This window comes from Acanthochromis polyacanthus, chromosome 3, assembly GCF_021347895.1.
Source record: "Acanthochromis polyacanthus isolate Apoly-LR-REF ecotype Palm Island chromosome 3, KAUST_Apoly_ChrSc, whole genome shotgun sequence".
In the NCBI taxonomy this organism is placed as follows: domain Eukaryota; kingdom Metazoa; phylum Chordata; class Actinopteri; family Pomacentridae; genus Acanthochromis; species Acanthochromis polyacanthus.
Window position 1 is genome coordinate 28,678,380 of NC_067115.1, and position 18,297 is coordinate 28,696,676.

Sequence of the window (18,297 nt, forward strand, 5' to 3'; positions counted from 1 at the left end):
CCTTCATGTGTAAACACATATTTCAAAGTGTGATAGATCTGCACAGCAGATGACATCCATGTCAGTGTGACTCTGATATGTACGCTGCCAGACGAAGAAACATCACTGGTTTGGTATATATGGCATAAATGGGGCATTTACACTTGTGTTTTTTGACAAGTGCTATATTTACTTGATGTATTTTTAGCCTGAAACATACAGAGCACTGTGCTCAAGCCCGCTTACGGAGAATGAGATGAGCTAAGAGTGAGATAATCAAATGGAGTCCAGCTGCTTAAAGGGAAAATGCTGCAGTAAACTTCTCACAGCATGTCCAGCCTGTAGTGAGACTTAAAGAAACTACTCAAGGTGCCATAAGCTGCCATCTACAGCATATTGTGCGGACATGGGAGGCTGCTGGTAAATGCAGTGTTCTCTTTAACAGGGATCTTCCACGGTTGTGCTGGGGGCATGAGCTCAGGACACACATGGCACTGAGGGACACCAGAGCGGTCCTACCAAATCCCGTTAGGTAAGCCTGGGTTAGTGATTCCACGCTGCGAGACACTGGCTAGCAGATCCGTCACGTTCCCACTACATCAAAGGAAAGAGCAGTGCTGCACCCCCTCCGCCCCCTCTTTCTCGCCATGAGGATCTGCAACTGAGGGTCCAAAGGGAAAAAGAGTGCACGGCAATGGAGAGGCAGCTCTCTAAACTCCCCCCACCGAGGCAACAAAACTCAGCTTTCAAAAAAAAATATATATATATAAATAAAAAATCAGCGATTCTATCCATTTCTCTCTTCGAGCTGTTGCCCAGGACTCACTGAGGCTGTTCCTACACAGCTGGAGATCACAAACACATCTTCACAGTCAGGTGGAAAACCTTGTACTGTACCTCTGCACTTACAACATTTCAAAACTAAGAACATGCAGCAGTGTTTTCATCTTGTCAGCCGTGCTTTTATGAGTATATTCATGTGGTATTGCGGGATGTCACGGGCTCTGGGCTTCTACAAGGATGAGTTTAAATTTACAGAAAGCATGAATAACAGGAGTTTTGTGATTCTAACTAACAGGGACGTGTTTACGCGACAACAACGGCATGCTCCGAGAAAGGATTTTGGGTCATTTAAAAATATGTACTGCCAATCACATGCATAGTGATCTTTTTTTAGAGCCTGTCACTTCTAAATCCCGGCCGAAGTTTGGGACAGGAAAGAACCAGTGATTCAATGATAAAGTAAAACCCCTTAAAGCAGCGAAACATGTCAAACATTACAATGTCCTGATCGCTTGGAACAGGGGTGGCAAACATGCGGCCCGTGGGCCAAAACCGGCCTGCCAGAGAGTCCAATCCGGTCCGTGGAATGACTTTGTAAAGTGCAAAAATTACAGAGAAGGCATTAACTGCAAATTGCAAAACTGCAAAAAAATAAATACATTTCTAGATCATGAAAGTTGTTTGGATCATAAGGTAAAATACTAGATTGCTCATTGTTCTTTTGTCACTTTGTTTCTTGTTTTTGTCATTTTTTTGTCTCGCTTGTGTCATTTGTCCATTTTTCTGTCATTTTCTTTCTTGCATTTGTCGCTTTGTGTCTCATTTTTGTAATATTATGACTTACTGTTGTTGTTTTTGTCTGACTTTTGTAATTTTGATCAGTAAAACATTACATTGTTCAGTTCCAGACGACAAAATGTTTTGTGTCTTTGTAGACACTCTGTGATCTGTAGGCTGTAATGTGTAAATGATAAACTGAGGCATAATGTTGTTGAAATCGCACTTATTTTTCTGAAGAAATTTCAGGTTGTTCATAATGTTTTGCAAAAAAAAAAATCTCCCTAAATGGGAACATTTTCAGAACTTAATTTACTAAAACAAAGATGAAAATTTGGAGTTGTGATTATTTATAGATTATTTTGTGATTTTACTGTGATTTTACTGGTCTGGTCCACTTGAGATCAAACTGGGCTGAAAGTGGCCCCTGAACCAAATTGAGTTTGAAACCCCTGCTTTAGAAGGTCATTATTTAAGGAGATATTACATCATTCCGACCAAAACTGTATAAGCATGTTTCATTTGTCAGTACTCACAGTTACAGAGATGCAGAACTTCTATAATCTTTTCCTGTTTTACACACAAGAGGTCAAAGTTAATGACAGCTGAAATTGGAATCATTACAGAGATTCATATGTCAGAAAATACTCAGATAGCCTGCCTCTGATAAAGACAGCAGAAAGGACAATCAATCTATTTATGTAAATAAGCGAATACGTACTTTCTTAAAAGTAACGCTTATATCAGATTTCTTGACCATGTACACTATTGTTCAAAAGTTTGGGGTCATCCAGACAATTTCATGTTTTCCATGAAAACTCACACTTTCATTCATGTGCTAACATAACTGCACAAGGGTTTTCTAATCATCAATTAGCCTTTCAACACCATTAGCTAACACAATGTAGCATTAGAACACAGGAGTGATGGTTGCTGGAAATGTTCCTCTGTACCCCTATGGAGATATTCCATTAAAAATCAGCCATTTCCAGCTAGAATAGTCATTTACCACATTAACAATGTCTAGACTGTATTTCTGATTTATTTAATGTCGTCTTCACTGAAAAACTGCTTGTTTTCAAAAATAAGAACATTTGTAAGTGACCCCAAACTTTTGAACAGTAGTGTATCAGAGACTCAAAACTGTAAAGCATTTCTCTTGCAGTTAGAAATCTGATTATAGCCCAGATAGACAGGCATAGTCAGTTGCTACAGCCAAATATCATCTTCTTTGACCAAACAAAATCACAGATAGCGGATTTTCTGCTTTCACTTAGGGTACTTTCTCACAGTGTCCATTCACTTGTGTGCTTACAAACCTCACAATGAATAAAACTGGAGCGAGCAAGATAATCCCTTCTAACTACATACTAGAAATTTAATTACACTCACGCAACAGTTCGAGCATCATGTACAGTAAGCACAATGCCCCTTTGCTCTTTCAAAAGCCTCAGCCACATCACATGATGAAGAGTTCCGACGTCATTAAACTTTTTTTTTTGCTTTGAATAACTGTAGACTCCACATCTTATAACGGCTACAGGATTACAAAAACATGAGAGTATTCATAATACATCAGTGCCTCTTTGAGGTGGTCAATGCTGTTTTATATCCACATGTAAAGGCGATCAGCATCTCAGGCATCTTTACAGCAAAATCTGAGCTCTTGTGGCGGAGTCAGCTTATCAAGTTAGAAGTCCGAAAATCTGCTGACAATCAGCTACTCCCAGCAGCTCCATCGTGACTGGACGGCATGTGCAGGAATGTCATGGTCAATGGAAATCAATCTAAACTACTGGGATTGGGGGCGGTGGTGAGGCTGGAGATGGAAGAGAATGAAAGAGAGAATGTGCCTTTGATCTCGCTGAAAACCGATCCCAGGCCTGCAGATACTGTGGCTGCGGTGGTCAGCAGCAGAGGCAGCTAGCTGACATCAGTGAGAAAGCCAGAGGACTCATGTTCCGTGATCCTTCCACCGAGCCTTGGCTCTTTTTTATTGGATAAGTGAGAGAAACGTATATGAAATGACTACCGTTTTATTGAAGACAGGGCGAGGGGGGAAATTGGGGGGGGCAGCCGTGGTAAATGAAATGAAAGCGGGGCTTTAGAAGTTTTGGCAGCAAGTACGCCGCCTAACTGCCTGGCCTAATTCATCTGCAGTGAGGGGTAATTTCCTCTCACACAGTCAGCTGGTCTCCATACAGATCTGAGCTTTTCAGTGTGTTGGAATACCATCGAACAATTGATAAAATTGACCAGAACACAAGGCATAAAAACAGAGATCGAAAAACATCACGTCCCACATTCATGAACTGTTCTATTTGTTAAACGAATGGGGCAAAGCATGAGGTAATCAGGATCACGTTTTCTCCACAATGTCACATACTTTCACCCTCTGCAACTTTGGCAGAGGGAGCAGCAGTGCAATTTTAACATCATTCCATGATAGAGTTGCGTGTGAATGAAGATCCTTTACACACAGCATGTGGCATCTGCCCCCGACAATCACATCTGCCTCCAAAAACCGATTCTTACAACAACACAGAACTCACATTTCACAGCGTGGCCCTGATGAAACTCACTCTTGTGCACTGCAAAAGCACAACAGCCACAGGCTTTATGGTCTTCCGCACCATGTGTGAGTGTTTCCTGTATGGAGGTATCCAAACCGTAGACAGACTGAAGCTGGTTGTCTTTCCAAGTGTGATACAGGGACATGGACAACAGGATTAGAGTGGACAGCTGCTGGTGTGCCCTGCATTTTATGTCTGCCTCGAGAGGAGAAATTTGCAAACGGGACAGACACAGGAAGCCGCCAGCGAGAGACCTGCAGCTGGCCTGAAATTAATACCGTTACAGGGACGATATCTGCATCACACGCCACCTCTGGACGCTGCTATAAAGTCTTGTGCGAGGCAGCCTCTGATGCTGCCTGTGGACCTCCTCAGTCATGCCGGGCTAATTAGAGGGCTTACTTGGGTCATGTAGACATGCATCACTTAAGATTTTAACAAGATGAGAAATACCGTATATCTCATGTTAATCTCTTGGAAAGTATGGCAGGCATTCGGTTTCCAGGGGTCACATATAGTCGTCAAGGCAACAGTCTCAGCAGTGCTGGTATGTCAGAGTAAATAAAGATAGTACACACCAGCAACACAAACACTGCAAAACAATATTTCTGGTGGGTTTTATAATAGGATAAGTTATGGTTTAAATCTTAAAACCGATTAAAACCGATTCTTGAATTATACTAAATGTGATGTCGCACATTATTTTTCATGAGTAACGAATATTACGGGAATGTTTTTCTCCCAACTTGATGTTGGTTTTGAAAGTAAAATCGAAGCAACTGATGATATAGTTTTGCTAAACGATTAATTCACTAAGATCTAAATCTATCCAAAAGCTTTGTTAAGGATTTTGTTTTAGGCCATGAAAACAGTCCTGCATTTAGCTGCATTAAGAAATAGCTTTAAATCGATGTGTTTACTTTTTCTGATCAACTAAATCAAATTTTAAACATCACAAAGTATCAGTTCCCAAAGCAGCATCTCAAAATTATTCTCTCAAAACAATAATCCATATCACAAAATACTCAATTAGCAGTGACTGGAAATAGAGAGAAAAAAATATTCACATGCAAGGTACTTTTACTTGATATGTGCATCGAAAACAGTACAAGAAATTATAGTGTTGATTTTACAAGCTCCTTTTTAATACGCTCAGCTTGGATTAAGTGTTGCAATCCTGTTAAAATACTGTGATTAATCAATTAAATTTAATTTTGTGTGCTCTTTATCAAAATCAGTTGTGAAAATTCCCAGATACCATCGGTGGTGTTAAATGTCAAGAGGAAAATGATTCAAGGATGAGCTACTGTGTCTCATGACAGACCCTACAATAATCTGTGGTTGGATGAAGCAACAAGTTGCTTTTCTTCTTCTTCCTCAGTCTCCATGTTCTGTGATTTTTTTGCAGAAATATGTGGCATTAGTGGCGACTTTACCATTTAAACTGCGATATTTCAAAAACTGACACTTACGCAACGAAACTTTGGTTTAACCGGAGAAGGCGCAAAATTAAATTACAGTCGACTGTTATAGCTTTTCATCCCTCACTAGCTTTTTAATAAACAAATGAAACCTTTCCTTCAGGATCACTTTACCATCTCTAACGGCAAAAAAGACTAATCTTAGTCTTGACCCAACAAATAACAAAAGTCATTCCTCTAATATACTGACAAACTAACTGTAAATCCAGAGTCATTTTTCAATTCTAATTAATGTTGTCAATGCTATTTTTTATCGTTATTTTTTTTTTACAACTGAATGACTTAAATGCTATGCTATATGTATTGTCTTGATTAGGAAATGCTTGACTCCTGAATGCCTTCAGTTGTACTGCTTATTCTTGCGTATGATCAGTTTTTCAGGCTGGAGTTTGCTGTTATATCCGCAGTATTTCGTGTCACAATCATTCGAGTCCAAGTGGCACACCAAGTTACAGAAAGCAGACTTTGTACTGACCGTTCTGGGCATGGGCGGCGAGAGGGAGCCATTGTTCATGTAGGAGTCGTTCATGTTGCTCATCATGATGTAACCTGGGTAGCCCGGGTATGGATGGCCTTTACTGTACATGTCTTGATGTTTTCCTGATAAAAATGTGGGGGGAAAAAAAATTGGAGTTGGCACAGAGAAAACAACAGAATAGCAAGAAAAAAATGATCAAACAAAATCGAATTATCAAGACTCTAGAGCGGGGCTTAAAGCAAATAAAATGAATCGATTTCAAATGAGTTAAATACACTATACAAGCAGTCGCAACGGAGCTGAGCACAAAGTTGGCCTCCCTGTTTTGATGCAGTAATGATATCGCTGTCGACGCGGCCTTTTGTTTGCGCCCTTTCTTCCCATCCCAGAGAGGAGGGTCGTATTATGCAGAGGAACAATGGAGCCCCTCTGTGCCAATTAGCACCAATTAGAAGAACATACAGACTGTGTCAAAACAGGAGACGCCCCAACTGTTCGTCTATGCCTTTGACCTAAGAAGGGCAGCTTGACAGAAGAGGCCTCAACGCAGCGCCACTCAGCTGTGCACCGTGTAATAAGGGGGCTGGGGGAGCGTTGGGAGGAGTGTTTCTGCTGCACAGCCTGACGGCAACGTGGATCTTGTTGTGAAGAAAGTCAGTGTTTGGTTTGGGGGGGGGGGGATCCTATTCACGAGCGAAAGGGGAACAAAGAGGAGACACACTTCTCTTCAAAGCCCCTAATGACGACCTGCAGCAGCGAGGTCACACTACAATAGCGAGAGAGCAATGAGCCCCGAGCGGCAACATGTTGCATGTGACAGTGCAACCGGAGAGCTGGTGTACGCGAAGGGGGAACGTTTTTTTTTTTTTTTTTTTTTGGGGGGGGGGGGTAATTGCGTCATAAGAAACAGAGGAGCCACAGAGAAAAGCAATTTTGTATTATCTTCAATTAAAGCAGAAGAAATCCAGGCATATTTATCCTCTTTTCTGATGTTTTCCTTTATTTTCTGCAGGCGCCCTCATCTATAGAGTAGGTAGCTAAGTGTTTATGATGGTATAGCAGGTCTTGACTGGACTTGTATCAGCAGAAACAGGGCATCTGATAAGAAAAGGACCAGCAGTGTGATCATTTCTAAGGTGACACACTTTCACACCATCCCCCCCATTCATTTTTAGAAAAATCTGGGCTTTTATTTGCACCTTAACGACGTGCTGACGTTCCTATTTTCCTGCTATTTTAACGAGCTCCTGCTCTCAGGCTGTGTCACTTACCATCTTCCGGATGGTCTCTGTGTTTTTCATGATATGAATCTTGCGGTATTTGGGACTGTCTAGCTGCCTGTGAGAAAGAAAAAAGAAGAGGAAAAAAATGACGGTGAATCAATTAGGAAAGCATTCAAACACAGTTACACACAGGGAAATGCTGATACGGTCAGACACCCACAAACATGCCGTCCCTTTGCTCGTCACCAAAGCAGAACAAGCCTGCACACACACACACAAACACACACACACACACACACACACAAACACCCCGCTATCTATAGAGCAGTGATGGAGCAGCCTGCATCAAAGCTTCAGAAGAACCACTTAATTAAGCTTCATGTCCTTAAGGAGCTTACAAATTAACTTGTTTTCAATACCATAGGTCCACTCTCATTTTCATCTCTCTCCTTTAAAATTCAAATAATAGAGTGCTGGAAATTAAAAAGACTTGGTGCAACATGAAAAAAAACATCCCATAAAGAGAGGAAATGGTGCAGACAGATTTTGCTTTTTTTTTTTTAAAAAAAAGAAGAAAAATCCTCTGCACTTTGCACATCCATTTCCTTTTTCTTCTCCACTCAGAAATGGGAAGGGGACCTCTTTTTGGGAGTTCACACCCCTCAGGATGGCTTCAAGCTGAGCGAGGAAACTTCACTGGATTCCTAATTAACATTCAGCCTCTGTCTCGTGCTTTTCCAGGACATTCGCCGGTGGATGTGTACAGTTTTGTTCAGACTGTGGCCAAAATTTCATTAGCACTGCGGTTAATGACAAAACAGCGAGCTGACGATGTGATGGGGGAAGCTGCAGCCTGAATCCTGAGGTCAGTGCATGAGGATGCAGGATAAATGTTTAAAAAGAAACCCTAACAAATGAAATGCTGCTGCTGAATATAAAGCATGATATAATAATTTCATAAACATTTAAAATGAATTATTATTACATTTTCCACTGAGATTGTATCTACATTTACATTTACAATCAATTCAGCACAATAATACATTTAGGATTTTCTTCTTTCCTATTAATATCCTTTTAATTTAATTTGTGAGATCAGGCAAAAACATGTTTAATATATTTCTAGCTTCTTAGCATGAAAACATAATTTACAGACACCATGAAACGGAGACACAAATATATATATACTGAGAATAAGAAGGAGCATGAAAAGAACACAGCTTGGCAACAAAATAACTGGATTTTTTTCCTTTCATTCAGGTGGTATTTTATACATTATGACCACTGAAGTCAATGAATAATATTGTTTGCCAGTAGGTGTGGTAAATGGATTCCTGTGCTGGTGTTTACAGCTGCTGAGGGCATAGTGAACCAAAGCAAACACTACTATTAGCCTACTTGTCACAGGCTGCTCACAAGGCCCCAATTCTCACATCTCAAAATATCTTCCAAATTTTTTTCTTTTCGTATCTCAATTTCACTGCATGTGCATAAACTGTAACCGCTAGGTAACATTTAGGCTCTGCAATCTGAAGATTATTGGGTGTTTGCAGGAACAAATTTAAAGTTTCTGCAGACTGTCAGTGGCATCATTTGAAGCTGAGTTTTCAATTAAAATAAAACACACACAGAGGTAGCTATAAATGCACATGGACTCTGTTTGTGCATGATTTATTTGGGAAAAATCTACAAATGCAAGTGGAAAGAAGCATTTTGTGGCTCTAATTTTCCTTTTGGTGCAGGTTATGTTTTTTTTAAATCAATCAAGCAAAGCCTAAAGTGCTAAAAGCTAATTAAAAACCAAATGTTATTGTGATTAAAGTTTGTTTGCAGGCTGCTGGAGGCTGCTGGTGATGATGTCCACCTTCCTCTCTCCCTCATCACCACATCACACTCAGGCGTTTTTACTCACATCGTGGTGGTTGTTGCTGTTGGGGCTGCTCTCAGACTCGTTGACCAGCGATGACTTGATGTCTGCCAGGTCTCCTTCCTCCTCCGAGTGACTCAGCTCGGCGAAGATCTGCTCCTTCTGCGGGTCTCCCTCGTCTTTGAACGGGATCATTTCATCCGTGGCGCAAAGCTCCGGGTCTCCGCCGCCGCCCGACAACTGAGGCATGTTTCAGCGTTTGTGTTCGTTCAAAAGAAAGCCGGAGACAACAAAAAGTGTAGTGCAGAAAAGAGGGAGGAAAACTCCCACTAAAATCCACCCCTCTCTCTCACACACACCGGAGCGCCGACCGAGAGTCACTTGGTGGAAGGAGTCGCGGCGCGCAAACACGCTGCCGGTGTTGGTGGTGAAGCAACAGGAGGCGTGTGGAGCAGCTTCTGCGTCGAAACTCAAACTCGGAGCCGAAAAAAGCGAAGATGTAAGGGCTCAGAATGAGAGTCTGGCCTCAATGTCATGAGGAGAAAATAAAAAAAGAGGAGACGAACCACGAGTTAGAACCACATCACTTAGTTTTTCAGTCAACAACCGACGACGTCCCGTAAAAACAAATCAAAGTGCATTTATATCAAAAAAATTGAAAAAAGTGAGAAAATATTTCCTCCTCGGTGGTCCAAAGTGAAGAAGCGTCCTTGAGTGAGAGGAAAGGAGATAAAGAAAAAAAAAGGTGAGCTGAGAAAACCAAAACAGCGTCTGGAGGTGAAACTGATGGAACTAGAAGAAAAGACAGTTTGGACACTTAAGAAGCCTCACAAATACATCCTCAGAGCTGCTCGTAATGAGGAAGGGATAAAAGCGACGACGACAAGAAAAAAGTCGTAAAACAATCATTAAAAAAAGAAGAAGATAGAGTGGAAAAATCGCCGTGGACCGACTTCCCACTGCTCCCGCACTGCTTCCACAGTGTAATGTAACCGGAGTGTGTATGTGTGTGTTGGTAATGTAGCCGTGCGCCCTCCTTCTCCTCCTCCTCCTTTTTCTCTCTCTTCAGTCACTGGGAGGAAGGAGAGATGAAAGGGAAACTGAGGCTCTGATTGACACCGCACCGATTGACACTCCTCCTGAGAGAGAGATTTATACACAGCTCACAACAAATGGGCAGACAGGAGGGGAAGAAGGAGGAAAAAGAAGGAAGAAGTGGTGGTGTTGGTGAGACTCACACACTCTTCATATGTGTGTGTGTGTGTGTGTGTGTGTGTGTGTGTGTGTGTGTGTGTGTGTGTGTGTGTGTGTGTGTGTGTGTGTGTGTGTGTGATGGGTTAAAACAATTAGGGTAAATAAAAACGAGGATGGAAATAGAGGGGGGGGGATAAAGAAGCCTGTTGGGGAGAGGCAGAAGGGGACAAAACAGCAGGTTTCGTGCGTAAAAATCATGCGTAAAAATGTAAGTCACATGTGATAGAAAACAGATTTTTTTATTATGTTCATTAAAGATGTGCAAACATCACGGAAACAAAACAGATAAAACAGTCAAATTAGCATATTTATTCATTCTTCAGCACGTATACAAAAATAAAACTGATTGGTTCACAAAAAAAACTGTTTTTCCTCATTTTTTTATTACAAAAGAAAAGTCACCGAGGAAACATGCCAACGTGTGGAGAAGTGTTTTTAATGTGTGAAAATATTTTAGCGGGATTATTCAGGAAACAAACAAAAAACTAAATGATGAAAATGTAAAGAAAAAACAGCAGTGGCAGTGGCGTGCTTTCTGTCTGTCTGAGCGCGGAGAGATTGCGTGAGAATCAAAGTTGGGATGGGGAGGCAGATCTTTATAAAGCGCGGAGGTGGGGTTAGCGGGGCGGAGCCGCGGCTGCCTTTGATCTTGCGGCGGCTGGCTCTTTCATCCCCGACTCCCCCCTCCACTCCCTCCCTCATCCTCCCCCCTTCCTCCTCCTCCTCCTCCTCCCTTCCTCCCCGCTTCTTCCACCCTCCTCTCCCCTCTCCTCACCCCCCCTCGCCTTTGTATGACTAAATTTGGTCCGAGTGTGGAGCCGGGCCAACATTTCCACGTGTGCGTTCATCCCAGCTGAGAGAGAGAGAGAGAGAGAGAGAGAGAGAGAGAGAGAGAGAGAGAGAGAGAGAGAGAGAGAGAGAGAGAGAGAGAGAAGGGGTTCTCTTCCGGGTAAGGAGACAGCGAGGAAGAGAGAGAGAAAAAAAGAGAAAAAAAGATCAAAGGCTTTTGGGTTTTGGAAACGGAGTGTGGATTCAAAAGAGACTCTGGCTGCATTCCAGAGTATAGCGGAAAGCGCGCGCTGCTGCTTGCTTACTTGCTTGCTGCTGCACGCGCCCGCACGCACACGCACGCACGAGCTCGATTCAACGCACGCGCACGAGGGGGGGATAAAAAAAAAACACAGCAGCGAAAATAATAAAAAAAAGTCAGAGCTAATTAGAAAGATTTCACACAGGCAGACAAGAAACAACCGAAGCTTTCATTTTAAAAGAGCCTTTAACATTATACTTCTTGTTTCCAGCCAAAAAAGAAAAACTGAGATACAAGGTAAGAAAAGAGGAAAAAAAACTGGCTGTTTTCCTTCCCACTCCGAAGAAAGTGTCGGTTCTACTTCATTAAGGAACGTATTTAATTTAATTAGTTGCCATTTTTTATATAAATCTGGCACGCTCTGAAATGACGCTACCTACCTCCACCACCAACACCACCCTAAAACCACGCTAACAGGAGCAACCTCGTTTTCTTTATGTGTTGTTTTTTTCCGCATTCACCTTGGATATGGTTTCAAATCATAAAATTGGGAGAAAGGGGGGAAATGTGAGGGGGAGTATAAGGAGGTAGCTTTAAGGCCTATTAAGATACTAAAAAGAGACAGCAGCTACAGGCCTGCAGGGCCTGAGGTAAGAGGTGAACACATTCAAACTGTGAAAAATGAAACAGATTATATAAATCGCAGGCCTAAATGATTCATGTTTTTTTCTCCTTTGGTTTCTGGTTTGTTGGCATTCAAATATATGATAAAATACAACATGTAAGACTTTGTTAGGGAGAAACTTAATCTTCTGTTGAGGACCACAGAGATCCGGTAGGCCTCAGTTTAACAGCCCAAAACCATGCAGTCTTTCTTTATGGTAGTGAATATTTTATTACATTTTATCATTATAAACATTGATTAGGATTCAATACTGATACTTGAAATTGGTAATACCCCCTCCATATATGAAATGCTGCACAATTACTTTTTGGCTCAAAGGGAATGTGTTTCTTTCACACAGAGCCCATGTAATACACAAAACATTAAGTATTTCCTTATTTTGTGCTGTAATAATGCCTCATGTTTGTGTATTTTTTCACTTTTCTCACACAAATGTGTGAACCTTTTTTGTCTTTGTTGTTGGTTAACATTTTAGTAACTCTGATCTTATTAAGCTCAATATTTCAATAAACTGTAGTCATTAACGACAAATCAAAAAATGTGATGGAAACAAAAAATGTTGATTTTGCAAAAGGTCTATGGAACCCTCTTGTGTATATTACAACTCAACAAAAATATTACAGTTAATCTAGATATGGACAGAATCTCTGTGTCTGACTACAAAGGTACTGAGACTATTAACTAAAAAATAACTGGAAAGCTGAATCATTTAATCAGTCAGTACATACACTACCGTTCAAAAGTTTGGAGTCATCCAGACAATTTCATGTTTTCCATGAAAACTCACACTTTTGTTCATGTGCTAACATAACTGAACAAGGGTTTTCTAATCATCAATGAGCCTTTCAACACCGTTAGCTAACACAATGTAGCATTAGAACACAGGAGTGACGGTTGCTGGAAATGTTCCTCTGTACCCCTATGGAGATATTCCATTAAAAATCAGCCGTTTCCAGCTAGAATAGTCATTTACCACATCAACAATGTCTACACTGATTAATGTTTTCTTCACTGAAAAAAAAAGATTTTCTTTCAAAAAATGAATGCATTTCTAAGTGACCCCAAACCTTTAAACGATAGTGCATTTTTACATAGCAAACAAGGTAGATTGTATTTAAACACTGCTAAAAAAAAGTCTAAAAAAATAATCACAGTCTTCACTGTGCAAACGTGAAAACAAAATAGGAACTGTTATTATATAGAACCATTGCAAATGTGATATAATGCGGCTTTGCAAGCTACATCTTAGTCTCTGAAGGGATGACAATTAGGATTTTAATTTAATTTTGCAATTAAAACTCCCCCAAAAAATGATCACTCATAAATGTTTATGATCCATCCCACCTACAGTAGATGATTGGAAGGAAATTGTTAAGGAGATTCATGAGATGGAAAGACTGACCTTCCTTCTGAGACTGAGAAAAGATGTATACACTGCAAGAAGAACAAAGCGGATAAAATATTTGTCAGGAAAAGAGTGTGGTTGATGCCCCTCCTTTATGGTTTAAAACTTCTCTGTATGTTGCAAATGTCATCCACCTTCCCCCATTTTCAAACTTTATTAGTCACTCAGAATTAGACATATTTTGAAGTGATTATATAAGTATGCCCCTGGACACATTTACAAATTTAAACCGGGACTGAAATTTGTGCATAGCATAGTGTCTGCCAACTTTGTTTGTTGTACTGTAAGTTTATTTTGTATGTTTTATGTTTTGCTGTTTGTTCTTTCTTGCCAAAAAATGCTAATAAAATCTAAGCATAAAAAAAAATCCCCAAAATAATCTGTAAGTTTACTGTGATTTAATATTCTAGTCTTGTGAATGAAGGTGCAGTTTGTCATTCATTATTTAATTCGCTCTGCATGATGAGAGACCGCTGCAGAGAAGTCCATCTTCCTGATTGGAAGGTCTGAGAGTTGAGGTCATTTTTATTCTGCAGGATACTACACTGCTTTCACTGGGCGATATAGATTTTCATTCATTTAATGAATATCGTTTGCAGCAGCAGAATAAGCACATCGGTAACAAGGCACAGCTCCGGAGATTGTTTGCTCTGTTGTAATCCCAGCTTGGCGACCCGATGACAAGGCAACAAACGACAGCATCTCTAATGAAGCCGCCGTCAGAACCGCCTCACACACTTTCCCCTGACATCAAACTACATTATAGTCTCTATGCGTCACAGCCCTGGTTGTTAAAATAACCAGGAAAGTTAAAGTAGAGAGAAAAGTGAGGGAGACGGAAGAAGGGGAGGGGAAAAAAACAGAGCTACATTAGCATTTCTCTCCTAATGAGTTCATAAGAGTGACCCCTCTGGATCTCACATGAAAAGGAAGATTTCCTGCTGCGCTGTGACCTGAATTCAGTTGTCTCTCACTTTAGATACTCCATTTTGCATGTTATATAAAGGAAGAAATATATCTATACACACAGCATAATTTATCACCAGCAGATTTCAATTCCTTATCTCTCTCTTTTAAGACCGATAGTCAAACTCAAGGAGGAAATAAATATATTAATGGTCTGCACATTGTGGCACGATCCAAAGTGTGGATGATCATAATAATGCATATTTAGAATATTTTGTTCAATATGATGTTTTTTCCTCCTCTTATAAAGTTGGGAGAGGATATCAGTTTAGCATACAACATGAATTGTGTCAAACAAAATGCTCTGTGTTGGAACAACATTCAGTCAAGGTCCTCTTTAGATCTATTATTGTCTCATCTTTTATCTGTTCTATTTTCATTGCAGTGCATAATACTTCAAACAGAAATTACCCTAATTATCTCCCGTTTGCTCATTGTGCTGTGCATGTGTGTTTCTGTGTCTGCGTGTGGGATATAAACCTATTCAACGTGATAATTTGTCAATATCAGTTCCTGAAATCACTCGCCAGGTGAGTTGTGTGGTGAAATCGTTACTCTGCCGTCTATTCCACCTGCTAGTCATTCATAACAACTTCCTTGATGTAGAAATTATAGCCCTTGCGCTCGAAGCCATCCTCGAGAAAACGACAGGAAACAAACATTAAATTATGATGAAAAGAGCTTGCAATTAAAGCCGAGAAAAGACACCATTTATCAGAGGTGCAAATCAAAACTGGGGGAGGTCCAAAGTGAGTGATTATTGGTGCGTGTCTTTGATTGGAGGAAGATGAGTCATATTCTTGAAGGGGAGGAAAGTGACTTGGGGGTAAGGTGAAGGAAGAGCGGGGCAGGCCTGTGATCTGTTGATTTATGGCAATGCTGTCGGGAGGCTGTCTCAGACAAACTGTCATTAAAATGAAATTATCTCCTTGACGGAAAAGGAGGGGAATTTGTCAGGCTATGTGTGTATTTATATCCAGATTGAAAAGTAGACAATTTGGTGCACAAAAAAAGGCAATAAATCCAATAATACAACTTAATCTAAAGAAACAAACACCACAGCTTCCGTGAAAGAAGTCCTCTCATGGCACTGTGAGGACCCAACAATGCTACATTATCCTGCAAAAAAAAAAAAAAAAAAAAAAACAAATCCAAAGATGACTTTTGTGCAGCTCTTTGGTGAAAGCTGGAAGAAAAAAAAAAAACGAATCTTTTACAGGAAGACACCTCTGTCAGAACCAGGCTCAGGAAGGACAGTCACCTGTCTTGAATGGTTGGTTTGAGGTCAAAAGTGGGAGAAATAAGCTACAACAGTAAGCTAAGTCATGCTAAAGACTCTGTGATGTTGTACAATCGAGTTGTGAGCTAAATGCTAATGTAAGCATGCTAGTGACAATGCTAGCACGCTAATATTAAATGAATATGATGCTTAATATATTCACCACCTTAGCATAGCATGTTAGCGTGCTCAGACTTATCACTTAGCATGAAATACAAGGAACCCCATCAAATCCAAACATGCCTTTTGAGCAGCTTTATGGTGAAAGTCCAAGACCAAATGGGGGGGATATGACAGTCAGCTAAGCCATGCTTAAGACTCTGAAATGTTGTACAGTCGAGTTGTGAGCTAAATGCTAATGTGAGCATGCTATTGACAATGCTAGCATGCTGATAGTAAATGAATGTGATGTTTAATATGTTAGTATAGCATGTTAGTATGCCACTTAGCATGAAACACAAGGAAACCCAACAAATCCAAAGATGTGTTTTGAGCAGGTCTTTAGTGAAAGTTGGAAGAAAAAAAAAATCTCTAACAGTAAGACACCTCTGACAGAATCAGGCTCAGGGAGGACAGTCATCTGTCTCGCCTGGTTGGGGTGAGGCCTAAGGGGAGAGATATGAGCCACGACAGTAAGTGAAGTCATGTTAAGACTCTGTGATGTGGTACAGTAGAGTTGTGAGCTAAATGCTAATGTAAGCATGCTAGTGACGATGCTGGTATGATGTTTAATATGTTCACCACATTCGTATAGCATGTTAGCATATCACTTAGCATGAATTACGAGGTACTGCTAAAATGTGAAAGTGTCACAGTAAAATTTGACCCGATGATGGTAGTAAAGTCCTAAGTGGACGGATAAAATGCATTTGATGGCAGTTAATCCAATAATTAATGGTAATTTGTTAAAAAAATAGTCCTTTCTGCTTTGACAAACTGCACGTCATTTCATAATGCAGAAACATAATATGAAACAAAGGTTTACATATTAAAGTGCAAAGTGTAGAGTTAAATTGGAAACTTCAGCCTGATAATAATAGATTGAGAAAGGCCAATTATTTACGTCAATAGTGCAAATCAAACCTTTTTTTCTAAAAGTGAAAAAGTGTGGTCTTCACATTATCGTGGACACAATTTTTCTAAAAAAGAACTACCTAAAGAAACTCTGTTTCTCTTATCACTGTCTGACTTTGGTAGTAGCTTTGAATTCTATGAATGTATTGTCAAACACAGTGCACAGTAGTAATCTTTTACGTCTGTGAACAGTGAGTTTGTCAGACTCGTCACCGTTATAAGGATTGGTGCAGAACTGGTGCAGAGCAGCAGCTTGGAAGTTACTGCTGGGTAACATGTAGTCTGAGTGAGCAGCTATTGAGTCACTATTTCATATTTGTTCATGTCTGAAATAGAAAAATATGTAAATAAAAATGCTTTATTGACAATTATTTATAATAAAATACAGTATATGTGCGCACAGAGAGCAGGACATAAGTAAACACATGTAATGTGACTCAGTAGCTTCAGTTGTTTGTGCAGTAAACTGTGCTGCTGTGCTGCTGTCAACCCTTTAAACGGTGTACCAATCACCTTTTTGTTATGTTATAATCTGCTGTACTCCATTCTTTCACAGCCCTGCCTCAATTTGGAATCTCTTGACAAATGACCCAAGTTTGTCTTATTTTTTGTATGACTATTGTTGTTTGTCTCAATTTATTTCTCATTTTTGTAATATTTTGTCTTGTTTTTGTTGTTGTTTTTTATCTGACTTTTGTTGTTTTGATCATAAAGTAAAATATTATATCATCCAGTTCCAGATACTTGAGACTAAATGTTTTGTGCCTTTGTAGATGCACTGGGATCTGTAAGTTGTAACGCACAAATGATAAACTGAGGCACATTGTTTTTGAAATTGAGCTTATTTTTCTTAATAAATTTCAGGTTGTTAATGATGTAAAAATGACAATGTAAAAACAATGATGTAAAAAGAAAACTCTTTAAATGTGACATTTTCAGAACACACCTTTTTTTCACCAGAACAAAGGACAAATTTGGAGTTGTGGTTATTTATAGGCTATTATGCTGTGACTTTACTGATCCGGCCTGCTTGACATCAAATTGGGCTGAATGTGTCCCCTGAACTAAAATGACTTTGACACTCCTGGCTTAAACTGTTTCACTGACTGCAGCTGAAGAGCCAAAGGTGGCTGGTGTCATAATGCAACAGTTACACAGTGATAGTGATGAAAAACATTTATGATAATGGTTGAAGAAAAAAAAACATGGCTTAGTTAAGAACATCATATCACTTGACGGCATAATTGCAGATGTTGTCGGTTATGCTGGCTTCTTTTGGCAGCCCTACTCATGGACCACAAAAAATCATTAGGATGCATTGTGTGAGGAAAATCAATGCAAACTTTCACTGCATGATATTTAAATCTGAACCAAAGTGCAAAGTCTCTGGTGCAATTCGTGAGCGCAGCATTCCTACATTCGAAACAATGCACTTGAAAAACA

At 40.1% G+C, this 18,297-nt stretch overlaps 2 protein-coding genes across 7 annotated transcripts in view; both read right to left on the minus strand.

Moving 5' to 3' along the window:
- Positions 1–10,301, minus strand: part of lef1 (lymphoid enhancer-binding factor 1) — a 47,161-nt gene extending 36,860 nt beyond the window's left edge. For 2 of the 6 annotated variants that reach the window (XM_022202921.2, XM_022202920.2), the window contains exons 1-3: positions 9,207–10,301; positions 7,343–7,409; positions 6,069–6,193 (exon numbers count right to left, since the gene is read on the minus strand). In XM_022202921.2, the coding sequence (XP_022058613.1) occupies positions 6,069–6,193; positions 7,343–7,409; positions 9,207–9,410 (396 nt within the window). In that variant the 5' untranslated portion in view covers positions 9,411–10,301. The remainder of the gene's footprint in view (positions 1–6,068; positions 6,194–7,342; positions 7,410–9,206) is intronic. The other 4 variants (XM_022202925.2, XM_022202919.2, XM_022202924.2 and 1 more) reach the window with 3 other exon arrangements.
- The window catches only part of psip1a (PC4 and SFRS1 interacting protein 1a), a 259,251-nt gene that overhangs the window by 61,956 nt on the left and 178,998 nt on the right, over positions 1–18,297 (minus strand). The window lies entirely within an intron of this gene.